Here is a 14,467-nt window from a genome sequence, read left to right on the forward strand (position 1 = left end):
GAGCGGAGGGCTGTCAGGAGGCCAGCAGGGAGCAGGAGGCTGCCGGGAGGCCGATGTGCTGCCGTGGGTGCCCGGCAGTGCGGCAGGCTTGTTGGGGCGGCTCTGGCAGCCTCCCTGCTGCGAACAACAGAGGTTGGAAGTCAGTGAGAATCCTACTTGCCAAACCCTCAGTGTGTGTGCGTTGTGTGTGGCAGAGAGGAGGGGATGTGTCAGGGAGATGGGGGTGGAGTGGCAGGCTTGGGGGAGACAGAGGGAGGGAAGGAGAGAGAAGGGGAGGGGGCCCGGGTGCATGCGATTGGTAAAGCTCCGCAAAGGCATCTGCCAGCAGGACTCCAGAGGAATGTGAAACCAAATCATTTACAAGTTAAAGATAGACGCAGAATACACAGCATCTTGAGCCAGGGTTTAAATTCATCCCTCTCCGCCTGGCTGCACGCAAAGCTCTGCTTTTCAGTTTGCCTCTGTCTCCTCTAACGACTCTAACATTCCCTTAAAAATAACATCATTCTGGATTATTTGGATTTACCAAGGTGGCAAAAGAGATCATGGTGCATACCATAGGGTAAGTAGGAAGCTCGACTTTGCATACATTTCCTAGGGTGGTTCCTTTGGGCTTTGCTTTCAGAGAACACGGCAGTTCCTGTAGGGTGAGGTAGATATTTAAGTAATGCTTTCCCCATGCGATTTATTCCCCCTTGTTTTCCCCATACAGATGATTTGAACTTTATTCAGCAGTTAACTCATGAGGTTACTCGTCTTGGTGTACCTTAAGAATCTTGGGCTCTAATTATTTTACCATTACTGCTTTGAGTGCTCTTTTCCTATCAGATGAATTTTGTTTTATACCTTTGCTCTTCATTGTGTGATATGCAGTTTGAAACGGTGTTTATTATCACAAAGTTGAAAAGTGAGTTGTTTTCCCTATTAGAGAGGATGTGATCAATGTTTGCTTGCTTGTTTGGTCATGGTTGCACTTAACTGCTGTTTCCCTATGTATGAATTTGATCACAGCACAGATTTAATTAAATTTAACCTTTGTGTTTGCTCCCAAATAATGCTTTTACTTGGCCTTTGGGTATTTTGTTTAGATTTTTTAGGGTGGGGGGTTTTTTTTGTTTTTTTTTTTTTTTTTTACATTTTGCCCCCCTTGTTTTCACTGAACAGCAATTAAAAACTGTGCATATTCCACTGATAGTCCTTACTTAAATAATGAGCTTGTGAGTAAAAAGAACATTCAGGCTATCATGTTATTTTTACAACTTATCAGAGATACCTTCAGTATGTAGCAGATATATCACTTCATTGATCAGTAGTTTTGTCAGGACATTTCTCAGTTTTTTCTGATGAAGTTGTGGTGTTCCTATGGCCAAAAGCATCTTTAAATATGAGCTCAGTTGGAAGTTACATGTAGTATTTGTAATATAGCAAGAACTTCTATTCTGAGAGTTTCATCTCAATCTGTGCTTTGAATGAGAATTGCCTAAATGTCAGTACTGATTTTACTATTTATTCTGGGCGCATGTGTTTTACACTCGTAGTAGAAGAGTTCCTAACTTTGGATTTGGTGTCAGTCCACCGAAACATACTCGGCATTCCTGATGCGTTAGTACTGCCCATAATAACCGTAGGAAGCTGGTGCTGTCTGTGGGTAACTGAAACGCCTAACATTTTTGGTCATAGATATCAGTACCGAAGGGACTCACATAATGGCAGTCTGTGCCTAGCAAGATAGGTGGAACTGGATTAATTAAAATAGAAATGTTTCCTCCATTGGAGGGAACGATGAGGCAGGTGGTATGTTTTATTATCTTTCTTCCATTTGATTGGCTTCATCCCTATTGATCAGCTTACTCACATTTGCAAAACATCTGGGCATATTTGGGTAAGCAGATCTGCTGTGGAATGTTTTCTACATGGTTACTTGTAGGGGATGGAGAAGGAAATAATAACCTTTGAGGTAAATCTGGGAAGAAACAGCCACAGGGGTGAGAAATTACATTCAAGCTAGTTGTCTTATGCTTTGTACTAGTTGAGTGTTCTTTTAACTAGCTCAAAGTAGCTAAAACACTTTGGTAGCATGCTAATTTTCCAGTCCAATAGTTGCTTACATTAAGGTATCACTGTAATATTTGTTTTGATATTGAAGTAGAAGAACTTTGTGACAAAATGTGTCAAGATGAGTAAAGACTTGCTGTGGGTTTTAGTAAAGCTCTGGCTCTTGCACAGGGTCTTGTGCAGTTTCAGGCAAGTTGTATGAACTCTAACAGTGCCTGCAAAACTGAAGAGGGTGAAAATACCTTTATTACTTTTCTATGTTAGTTATCTAGATAGCAGTTCCTCTGGCTAGGCGTCACCTCTGGTAAGGCTTGGCACAATAAGCTTCTGTTTTCACATGCACTCTCCCCAGGGCTATGGCAAAAGGCGGGAGAGAGGAGGAATCCACAGATTCCAAAGTAAAGGTTCACTGTGCCTTTTTTAAGCCTCCTAAACTGAAAGAGAAAAATAGACTGACATTCAGAGGTGAGCAGAAAATAGAATTAATGTTCCATGGGAAATTCCTGAGTCAGTTCAAAATTAAATTGCATTTCCCTACCACAGTGTAATGCTTTTCAGAAGTTATAGTTCAGGAGCATGATGTTCCCATTTCATTATCTGAGACCCTTCTCCCATAATTAAATGTCCAAGAGGCGCTGGAGAGCTTCATCTCAAGGAAACCTGCCATGTACTCTGGTAAGTGAAGCTGCCTGAAAAATCTCATTCCTAGAAGCGAATGAGCATCTGACTCAGGAACAGGGAGTTCCCAGAGCAAAGAGTCACAGTGTGGTGTTGGAGTGACGCTAAAAAATATATTCTAGTGTATCTAATCCACCTAAATAAGATCTCCCAGTGTCCTAAAATAAATCTTCAATAAATCAATATGTTCTTATAGAAAATATTGTATTTCATATAACTTATGTATAATTATAATAATGGCATATTTTCTGAAACAGAAGGTGAATTTTACACACTTAGAGTGAGTATGATGCTGCCTGTGTTCAGTGATGGTGGTGCCACTGAGCAGCTCAATTCTGCTGAGACTTTTGAGTAAGGGATGTAGTGGCTTTATCAGGGCAGGGCAGTGACCTCCTCTCCCTCTCCTCTCTGTCTCCTCGATCCCCTAGACTTCTTGCCTCGCTGCAGCCTGCCCTTCCCTTCCCAGGAAATCTACTAACCCCACACAGAGGGAGAACTACTGTTTGGACAGAGGGAATGGGAAGGTGGACAGGGGGCCTGCACCCAATGCCTGCCTCTTGCTATTGCAAGGAGAGGAGAGATCATAGAGGCTCTGGTCTTCAGGGAGATCAAGTAGATGACAGAACATTGATGAGGGGAGTACAGGCCTACAGCTGAAGCATTGGTGTTGCCTCAATTTGGATACTTTATGCATGATTGAAGTGCTGCTCTGGTGCTTACACGTTGTTCATCACTAGCAAGCGCGAAGCTTTCCTGCTATGAGAAGCTGACTGTTCTGTGTCACTTAGGCACAAGCCCTGCGTCATCACAGCTAGTAATGTGTCTGCTTCTGGAGCAGGCAGGTCACAGGCCATCACTTTCCATTACCATTAAATTGTAAGTGACTTTGTCATGAGAGTTCATAAAAATCATGCTGAGGTGAAAATAAATTTGCAACTTTTTTTTCTTTATTTTTAAAATGTTTTCCTACACTTCTTCCTTTGTAAACCCTGCTAAAACAAGTGGCAAGGATCTGCTTATGGATGTTAAAATCCTTCCTTGCCAGATTTCACAGTTATTGTGTGTGGTTCCCATTTTCTTTTTTTCTGCTGCGATCTTGTTTCCTCTGTAAATCTTTGTTTCTAGACTCATCTTCAAGCTTTTTGCAGTGATCATTCTGCAAACAGATATAAGAAAACAGAGATGTCATCAGGAACCAGTTGATAACATATTTAAGGACCTTGTTTTCCCAAGGTATCCTGACAGTGTGCTGGTGTTTTTCTGAGCTTAAGAGTATTTAGAAGCAGCTCACAATGATACAGTTTCCTTTGGGTCGTAGTGAATCCTCTTCGAGCAACAGCTAATTTGTTTTGGCAGAGTATGACGAGCAATGCTTTATACAGTGCAGCATGCTGTAGAAAGCTTCAGTTGGGTAATTTTGTAATAAAGAACCCCCAAAACATCCACAATCAAAACTAATGTGATTATGATGTCCTATGGTGTCCACCTCTTAGTCTACAAGTGGAAACCCAGAGAAGTTGCCAGTCTGAGCAGTGTCAGACCTCCTGCATTTATTGATTCCATCTTCTGGTGTATCAGGGAATAAAGTACTTCCTGAGTTAATTATTACTGAATGAAGTGACTTTACCTGGAAACACAGTAATACTTTCCACTAATAGGCTGCTTAAAAATGCATCTAATTGGAGCTGTGGTAGTTGAGAGAATGCCTAACACCTAATAGTCTCAAGAAACCCATCCTCCCTAGAGGGGAGGTGTTACAGGAAGCCAAGTTTTATGATATCTTTCCTGTGTCTCAACCGATTGTGTGACCTTTTGCTGTGTTTGGCTATAAGACTTGAGTTGGGGATCATACTCTGAGAAATAAGAGATAGGAAAGCAGTGGAAATAATGAATCTCTATTTATTAATTTATTTATTGGCATGATGGTAACTGTTCGCTCAACATAACCTTCCCTAGGGCAATGGAGGGAAGAAGTTGGCTTCTAGGAAGCTTGGTGTATCCTTTTCTGAGAACAGCAACTGTAATATTTGCCCAGTTCTGTGAAGTGCTCTGAGAGGAAGGGATGAAAAATGGTACCTAAGTGCTGCATTCTTATTTTCTTTTATATGTTTTGTAAGGATAAGACTACTCTGGTATGAAGTACCTCCTTGCAAATTTGTAAGAACATTTGCACTCAGTGAAACCTCAAAAAAAAAAAAGAGAAATGAAGCTGAGATAGAAAAGTCAGTGAGCAGGTAGGCTTTAAAAACAATTTATTGTTAACTTGTGACTCTTTCTTTTAAAGACAATGAAAGTAAGCCCAGGGAAAGTACAGAATAACATGCTTAAAGTGAAGTTTTCCTTCAGTACTCGGTATAAAATAACAACTACAGATAGAATTAGTTAGGAATCTTAGGCTTTCTTGTTCCATTTTTAAAATATACAAGAGTATATGCTTTTTAGTAATTACTGCCTTTTCACGTTGTCCTTGGAACAAGATCAGGAAATGCTTTTGATTCTTTCCAAATTTATAAAGCAATGATAGTTTGACTATCATGTGTTGCTTTTTTATACATAACTCATTTATATTGGCTCATTTGTGTGATGTGGAAATATAAGCTATTCCCTGGTTTTAGATCGTTTTTCCCATAAATTTACCTCATAATGACTAACTTTACATCTAAAAAAAAAACATTCAATTACAAAGGCGACACATTGATTTAAACATTTTCCAACACTTGAGTTGATAATTCTGAAATGTTACCACTCTTTTAATGTGCAATTCTAACTACTTTGTGTAACTGAAAGCTTCTTCACCTACTTAAGAAACTAAATTTAATTTAGGAGAGCTGGACAGCCTTTTGCAGACTAGAACTCACAAAGAAAGGCACATCATAGATCCAAATTTAAAAGCATTTATCTTGGTATTTGATGTGTCTTTTTAATCGTTATTATAATTACAAATATTACCCTTTTCTTTGAATATACACAAACAAAATGCATTTCCAAACTGATTAAATGGATTTCCAGAGAGATCAAACAAAGTGCAAAGTGTTTTACGATTCTACTTTTGTCCTTAAAAGTTTGATGAATTTGCGTGTCTTATTAGGGAAAATAAATCACATCAACTTAATGCAGACACAGGTTATATTATGCTGGTACAGGAATGTAAAGAGAGCTTAATGGAGCTGAGAATCAAGCTGTGTACTCTGCCAGGCTATTCTGTAAACAGGTCATGTTTTTCACAGAATCACAAAATCTTAAGGATTGGAAGGGGCCTTGAAAGATCTAGTCCAACCCTCTGACAGAGCAGGACCTCCTAGAGTAGGTCACACAGGAACTTGTCCAGGTAGATTTTGAATATCTCCAGAGAAGGAGACTCCACAACCCATCTGGGAAGCCTGTGTCAGTGCTCCGTCACCCTCACAGTGAAGAAATTATTTCTTGTCTTTCTTTGGAACCTCTTGCGTTCCAGTTTATACCCATTGCCCCTTGTCCTGTCATTGGCCATCATTGAGAAAAGCCTGGCTCCATCCTCCTGACACTCACCCTTTACATATTTGTAAACATTAATGAAGTCACTCCTTAGTCTCCTCTTCTCCAAGCTAAAGAGCCGCAGCTCCCTCAGCCTTTCATCATAAGGGAGATGCTCCACTCCCTTCATCATCTTGGTGACCCTGTGCTGAACTCTCTCCAGCAGCTCCCTGTTCTTCTTGACTGAGGGGCCCAGAACTGGACACAATATTCCAGATGTAGTCTCACAAGGGCAGAGTAGCGGGGGAGAAGAACCTCTCTCGAACCTACTAACCACAGCTCTTCTAATACACCCCAGGATGCCATTGGCCTTCTTGGCCATGAGGGTACATTGCTGGCTCATGGTCATCCTGCTGCCCACCAAGACCCCCAGGTCCCTTTCCCCTACACTACTCTCTAAGAGTTCATTCCTCAACTTGTACTGGTACATGGGGTTATTCTTTCCCAGATGCAAGACTCTACACTTGCCCTTGTTGAATTTCATTAGATTTCTCACTGCCCAACCCTCCAGCCTGTCCAAGTCTCGTTGAATGGCAGCACAGCCTTCTGGGGTGTCAGCCACTCCCTCCAGTTTAGTATCATCAGCAAACTTGCTGACAATGCCCTCTGTTCCCTCAGCAAGATCATTAATGAATATATTGAAAAGCACTGGTCCCAGCATTGACCCCTGAGAGACTCCACTATATACAGGCCTCCAACTAGACCCTACACCATTGATCACCACTCTCTGCCTTCTTCCCTTCAACCAATTAACAATCCACCTCACAACCTGATCATCTAGCACACATTTTCTCAGTTTTGCTGCCTTTTTTTTTTTCTTTAAAAAAACCCAAAAACCAAAACCAACCACTTCTGATAATGCCATCTATCACACTAGTTCCCTTGTTCTACATTCTAGCTTCCCACCTACCTCTTGCCACCTGCCAGACCATTACCATTGGTAATGCTTTTCATCCCAGCCTCCAAGTCATCTTGTCATAGAATTGCGTGAATTTTTGGCTGACCTATCAAACACATAGTCGCAGCCACCGGGGCTGTCCAATAGCACATCCAGAAATGGTAATTCAGAGAAAGTCCTTGCTCCATCTTTTCCACTTACCTGCAGATTCTCGGTTAGATAGGAAATTTATGGAGGAGACACATTTTCAAAATACCGAAAGTTATGTGTGTCTTGCAAGAAGCCCGCTGAGCACGTCTCCCATCAAAGCAGAAGTCATCAACAAGGTTCAGACCTCCAGCTGGCAGGGCAATTGCTTGCACTCATAAGCTCTAAAGCACCCTCTGAACCATCCTTGGAGGTGAGTGGAATGTGCCTTTTGTTAATAAGGTCAATGGATGTTTGCTAATAGCAGCAGAAAGGTAACAGTTGCACCTGCTGCCAGATTTCAGACTTTTGTGCGAAAGCATTATGGAATGAATGCATCTTAGCAGAACAATAAAGGATTTCTTTTAGCACAGGTAAAACTATATCTTTTTAATATCTTCAGCTTTGAAAATTGCTGAAAATGTATAAATAATACATTCAACTTGACTCTAGTATCTGGTATGTGAAATTTCACATCAAGCATAAAATTTAGCAGAGCAACTGAAAAAAGGTTTTATAGTAGTAGGGAGTGGGTGTAAGAGGAGGAAACTTGCTAAAATGGTGATGGTAAGAAGCAATTATTTGAGTCTAGGAGGCAGTAAATACCATTTCAGAAACTATATAGTTAAATAAATAAATTAGATAGTGGTTGGTTGAAAAGAACCCAAGCAAATCTACATTAAATATGGTGATGTGTTCATAAAGGGAACTAAAAGTACTCGAGTTCAAAGCCTTTTAAAAACAAATCGTTTCCAGGCTTAGGTGAACTCTTTGCAGGACACTACATTTTCATTGAAAGGTGAGTAAGTGTCTGCTGAGAGTGACTGGTAACTCAGTGGTAGCTTGGAGTGAATAGACCTAATCTTTGCTGTTGCATTGGTTAATATCCACCTACATTGAAACAATGTATTCTCTATGGAAAAGGTGTAAAGGGAGTAGATAGACTGGTAATTTTTTCAGGTCACTCATTTTTCCTGAAAGTGGAAGTAAATTCCTCGTGCACAAAGCCTCAGCTTTTGTAACTGTGCATGTAAAGTACTAAATAAGTCACCCACTGTGTTATGTTCTAGGGAAACCAAGCTTTGCCAGAGAGCAACATCAGCCTAGCCAACTCTGGCTATATCTATTTCACAGGTCATTAGTCCTATCCTTTTTCTGTTGTACACCATTGTAGGTGACTGCTTGGGCTTGTATTAGGCTTTACTACATATACTGACAGACTCAATATAGAGCAAGGAAATAAAACTGGATATCTCAGCCTTGGAAGAAATAGTCCTAATTATTTTTCCACCTTGCCTTGGCTGATAAAACAGGCAAATGAAAAGAGGGGAGGGTTATGGAAATACTGGCCTGATTCTTGCTGGATTTGTAGAATTTTTTACTGTGTGCTAATCAAGAACCACACACAAGTCAGTGCCTTTTGTAGGGCAACATTGCAAGGGCATACTTAGCTCACTGGGTGCACAGAGGCTGGCAGTGATGGTGTGCAGCTCCAGAGGGTTCACTGAGCTAGCTGTATGCTTGTAGCTCTTGATACCAGGACAGGCTGGGCAGCAACTGGTGAGACAGCAGCTCCTCAGCAAAGGATAGGGGTTACCATGGATGGAATGGGCAATGTTGAACTGTAGCACAATAGAGAAGAAAAAAAGAAAAGCATGAAGGGAATAATCTTGTTGCTGAGTCCTGTGTTGAGTCTTGAGCACTACTCTTCAGGAAAACTTCGGCCATTTTGTAAGTGGCGGGGAAGGTAGTAAAAATCACGAGAGATCCAGAGGACATGTCCCAGAGGAAAAAACTGAAATATTTATGTTTGCAATGCCTAAGGTAGAGCAGCCTGCTGAGCAACAGGTAGGAGAAAGGCCATTTTTCATGCACAGATAGCCCAGAAGAGGCTGTGGCAAAGAGGATAGTAATCACTTTTCTGTGCCCACAGACAAAGAGAAATGAGTCTAAAAGTGAAGTAAGAAAGAAAAAGTAAACCCTAGGAAAGTTATCCCTGAGATATGCTGCCAGTGGAGATTGTGGAAACTTCTATCACTGGAGACGTTAGGAATGGCTTTAATAAAGGCCAGTGAACTGTATCTGACTTTCACAGTGGAAAGTGGATATCTTTAGTATCCAGTAGTATCTTTTCTACTGTCCTTAGGATTTGGTGATACTGGTGATAATACTGCAGACAGAATTATTTTCTAAATGAAAGACGTGTTTTCTAAATTCTGGTTGGAAAGATCTCTGCAGAGTGGGATGCATTTTGCTGAGGTGCACAGGAACTTAATTATTGTATAATTTCTGCATTTTGGAATGTTCCTTAGGTAAATGGTTAAGGCATAAAGAGCTGGCTTTGCTTTTCAACTCAAATGTCTTTATCCTGAAATACTTGAGGTCACTACTCTGTCAATTGGCACGTGGCAATCCATCCTAAATTTGAAACACGTAATTGAATTCTTAGGATGAAATCTGAGTCCCCTTTGAAGTCATGGGGTTTTATAGGGTAAAAATTTCATGCTGAGGACAGAGTCGTGTCCACTCGTATGTGCTTAGCTTTACTGTCCTAGGCGGCTCTGTTGTTTTCAGGACAAGGATATAAGGAGTGGGTTGTAAGAGCGTGTAACCTTTGCTATGGCAAACATTTGGTTGCAGAAGAGGGCCTTTGGAGTGTTTGTGTGGGTGAGTGAGAGTTTACAACAGGCATTACATGAAGTGAATTAATTACTTTTTCATTTTTTGAGATAACGTCAACAGAACTAATAGACACCATCTGTTCTAAAATAGTGGCAGTCAGTAAAAACATAACTTGTATTTACTTTTAACGATTTAATTTTATAAGACTGGAAGCATTCTGTATTCTCTTTAGTGTAATGTAACTTTTTTCCTTTTTTTTTTTTGAGAATGGGGAGCTTCTCCCTCAGAAGGTATTTTCTATTGTCAGTTGCTTTTAATTTGCATTTAGTATTCAGATAGCTATAACTGTAAGTTAAATGAAACTGTAAGTTTCTCTGGCATACAGGAAAGTTTCCAGGTGCTACGAATTGGAGTAGTTTCACTGAAAATACTTTGGCTTCGTGTGTGCCAGTATTAATTCAGAGCAAATTCAGTGTTCACCTGGTAGCTATTTAGGTTTAGAGTAGCTGATAAGTCACAATTTCATCCTCAAAAAGACATCATGTGGATGCAAAAGCTCAGTGTGAATCTCAGAGCTGAGAGTTAAAGTTTCGTGCTTCATAATGTATTTCTCATACAGATTTCTTTGCATGCTTTTCTTAACTGTGCAATGATGTGTCCTGTGGAGGAATTGCGTGTGTATTTCTGGGGCTAGAGTAAGCCCACAAGGAAGCACAAACCCCAGACTTTAGGACCACCAATATATCAGCTGTTAATAACCTTTCAGTGTTACTATAGCTAACACTAGAAAGATAATTAAATCAGAATGATTTGAGACTGCCATTAGAGGAAAGAGGACAGAGGAAAAGTTTCATCCTCACAACATCATGTTTTCATTGACCTACTTACAGTAGGGAAGAAAATGTATCCCTTCCATTACAGCAGAATAGGTTTGTTCAGCAATTTTATAATTCAGCTGCACAAGAGAATACTGTCTTTCCTAACCACTCCTGAAGGATTTGTAAAGGAGTTAAAGTTATTTCATACACTTAGTACTAAGATGTGTAAGTTCCTGTCCAAGCTATAATGTTATTAATCTAATCAATTTGGCAGAAAATGCTTTGACTGAAAAAAAAAGGAAAAAATAAATACTTGTATTGAGAGGTGAGAGGAAAAGGGCCCTGACTGGGCTGCATCTGTGCAGAGGAACTTTTTGTGAGCAATCACATTTCCATCATCTTCCCCCCTTGCAAAACCCCTGCCATCCTCGAGACCCCCAAGCCCTGCTGGGGGCTTCTGCTTGGAAGAAGCGTGGCTGCTGCCTGCTTCTGCTTCAGCAGGAGTTCTCTCATGTGCTTCATGGACGGGAGTAACTGGAATGCATGAAGGGATGGCTTAGGGCCTGGCCCTTGTTGGGTGTGCAAGTGGAGGCATCCTGAACATTGATGTATGATACAGCACCATCTCCACACATCTGGCACCCCTACCCAAGAAACTGAGCAGGAGGCCACAGCTGTAGAGCCTGCAGCACCTAAAACACTGATGCAGAGAAATCTTTCTGCTTGTGTTTCTCCACGTCTGTCCCATGAGCAAACAGCATGAGACGCGGGTGTGCAGGTTACTCCAGCCACGGTGTTACCAAAAACTGGTTCAGAAGAGACTCTATAACACTCAATTTAGTTTTAGAAAGCAGACATTCCTTTATTTGGCCCCAGGTGCATGGGAGATCACTCCTCCTAATGCATACCCACTGAGAGACAAAAGAACACACCTTACATACATTTTGGAAATTAAACTGTCCGGCTATCACCACCTATCTAATATGAATGCAATGCAGGATGATGTTTAGCATGTTTTAGATGGAGAGTGGAGGAACATGTTCATATATGTTTAGCATGTACTCCTTTCAGCTCATTGTCATATTAGGGGTATCAAAGGAGTGTTAATTGTAATATTAATTTCTCAGTTAATGAAACAAATGTCTCACTCTGGACATTGTGGCCTTGCTGAAATTGTTTTAAAGTTGTTTGTGTGCTCTGTCCCGTGATTCGTAGCCAGAATCTATCTGTCTTGCCACCGTAAGACTCCCTCCTTGTCTGCTTCTCGTGCTGATTTTGCAGCGTCCCACTTGAGGGTGTTTGCACAGCAGATGAGAAGCGCTGGTGCTTTTGATACTTTAGACCCTTTACTTGCAATTCTCTTACCATTCATCACTCAACTCAAAGTCCAAATCAGACTTATGTGAAATATGGTAAGTCTGGTATCATTTAAGCAAAGAAGAACAATGAGGCCTGCTGGTGCCCATGGAATAGACAACATGTGAAAATAAACACCTGCAGCTAGTTCCTAGTTCTAGACTGCTCAGGTCACATTCCTGCACAAGATGGTGTTGGTAATTTAGTATTGTCAGAGGCATTAGTTGCTGCCAAACTAGCTTAATAATGCGTGGTAGGAGTCAACTGGTAATTAACAAATTAAAGATATCATATACATTTTCCTCAAGTGTTTCATACGTAACAAAAGTAATTAGAAGCAGAGCACCTTGAGTGTTTAAAGCTGTTACATGTATTTAAAATATTTCACTGTGTTAGGAAATGACTCATTCTTTTAAAGGTCAGCTAGGCCTAATTTCACCACTGTCCCAGGATTCAGAAATATGCACATAAGAGTTGTGAAGTAGGGGAAGAGAGAGTCCTGTCTTTTTTTTAACCCTTTTATTCTGCCTTGTCTAACGTATTCATCCCAATGACTGTCTTTGCCTGTTTTTAGGAGTGGCAAACTTCGTAGGTCTCAGCTGCTAACTTTTGTACTGAACTTCCCTCCATGTTAGAAGTGTCTTGAATTGGAAGATTATGTGCACGTGCACATGCAATGCAGTCTGTTGGAAAGATGAAATCAGCTTGTAATTGAAGCGAAGAAGAGACAAAGCTAACACAAATTGTATTCAACTGGTAAACCGGGAAAGACACCACAGTATGGATGGAGGTTTCATTTTCTAGTGTAATTAAAATATCCTGATATGTGCAAGCTTGCTTTAACTCACTTGGTGCCTCCTTATTTTATCACCAGATGGTAACCAGCGGTTTCAAATTAAGATGCTCTCAATTACCCGTGTGTGATGGTTGCGCGATAGTGCACTTTGATATGTCTCCCTTCCATGCTGCTTCAGCCCAGTACTACTTGATCTTCCTGCAGCCTGACTCCAGGACTTGGCTCTGAGTATCCCAAGCCTTTGACTCTGCTTTTTCTCTGGGGCAGGATCTGATCTGAGCACTGTGAGGCAGAAGAAGCAGGGAACAGAGCAAGCGATCGGAGGAGCATCATTTTTACGGGTAGGGTGCGGTTAACTGTCTTTGTGGGTAACGTTTGGGTACTGGCAGTGGCTTTGAGAAATATGATTTATGTTTGAAAACTTTCTTCTTGGAGAAAAAAAAATACTGTTGAAAATATGAATGAATACTTTTTGATACAGTCTTTGTTAGACAGCGAGAGTTTCTGTTCAAGCTTTGAACTTATGGTACAGATGCGAGAGAAGGATCTGCACCATCATACCTTTGCTCTTTGCCACATTTATTCACCTCTGCATTGTTTGATGGAAGAGCACTGGGGATTTAAAAAAATGTGTTTCTGAAGCTTATGAAAGAAAAGTAATTCCATGTGCAATTTCTGTTAAGATTTTTAGCCTCTTAGGGTCAGACTCAGGTGTTTGGAGTGCTTCTTAAAACCTTTTGGTACTCCCACACAGAAGGTAGAGGTGGAAAAGTGCTGATAAGTTATTCTCACAACACTGTTAACAGCAAAGACCTGTTTGATGAACCCTGAGTTCTCTTTTGTTGTTGGGGGTGGCTCTTGCTTGAGGATTTTCTGATAGCGTTTTGTACTGACTGTTGTCTCAGCAGAAAACCTTCACTGTTTTTACTGTATCACAGTAACACATAAAAGCCCAGGCAACGCTGTAGTCAAAAAGCATACAGACATGGTGATAGAGTGACCCTGCTGGCTGCGCTCAGGATGGGTGAGAGCAGACACCCAAAACAGCATACTGCCCTTTACCAGTGATCTCACATCAGTGGTGAAAACAGACCCCACATCTATAAGCCTGGGTGCAAGAGCTTGGCAGGCACTTTTTGCAATCCCTGTCTCTCCACTGTCCATGCTGAGGAGCCTGTTGAATGCAGTTTGCTTCTTGTTTTGCTGGTGTTTCTGGATTTTCCCCCAGTGCAGCCCAAGGGCAGAGTATGGGGATGATCCCACCTGGTTCTGCCCCATCATACATCAGGCATAAGCTTGACACACATAGGGTGGACATCCACAGCTGAGACATTTCCTAGGGTGGGAGCTGGTCTTGCAGGCAGGGCTTTATTGGATATCCTCCTTCAAATTTTTCATTACAGTTGGAAAAGAACTTTCAGATCATCAAATTTAACCACTAAGCTCACACTGCCAAGCCCATCACTAAACCAGATCCCTCAGCACCTCATCTATGTGTCTTTTAAATATCTCTAAGGATGATGACTCTACCACTTCCCTGGGCAG

At 41.1% G+C, this 14,467-nt stretch overlaps 1 protein-coding gene across 2 annotated transcripts in view; it reads left to right on the top strand.

Moving 5' to 3' along the window:
* The first annotated feature begins 448 nt into the window (after positions 1-448).
* Positions 449-14,467, top strand: part of DTNA (dystrobrevin alpha) — a 189,103-nt gene continuing 175,084 nt past the window's right edge. For both annotated transcript variants that reach the window (XM_061994451.1, XM_061994450.1), the window contains exon 1: positions 449-562. In XM_061994451.1, coding sequence (XP_061850435.1) covers positions 546-562 — 17 coding nt within the window. In that variant the 5' untranslated portion in view covers positions 449-545. The remainder of the gene's footprint in view (positions 563-14,467) is intronic.

Source organism: Colius striatus, chromosome 4 (assembly GCF_028858725.1).
Source record: "Colius striatus isolate bColStr4 chromosome 4, bColStr4.1.hap1, whole genome shotgun sequence".
In the NCBI taxonomy this organism is placed as follows: Eukaryota; Metazoa; Chordata; class Aves; order Coliiformes; family Coliidae; genus Colius; species Colius striatus.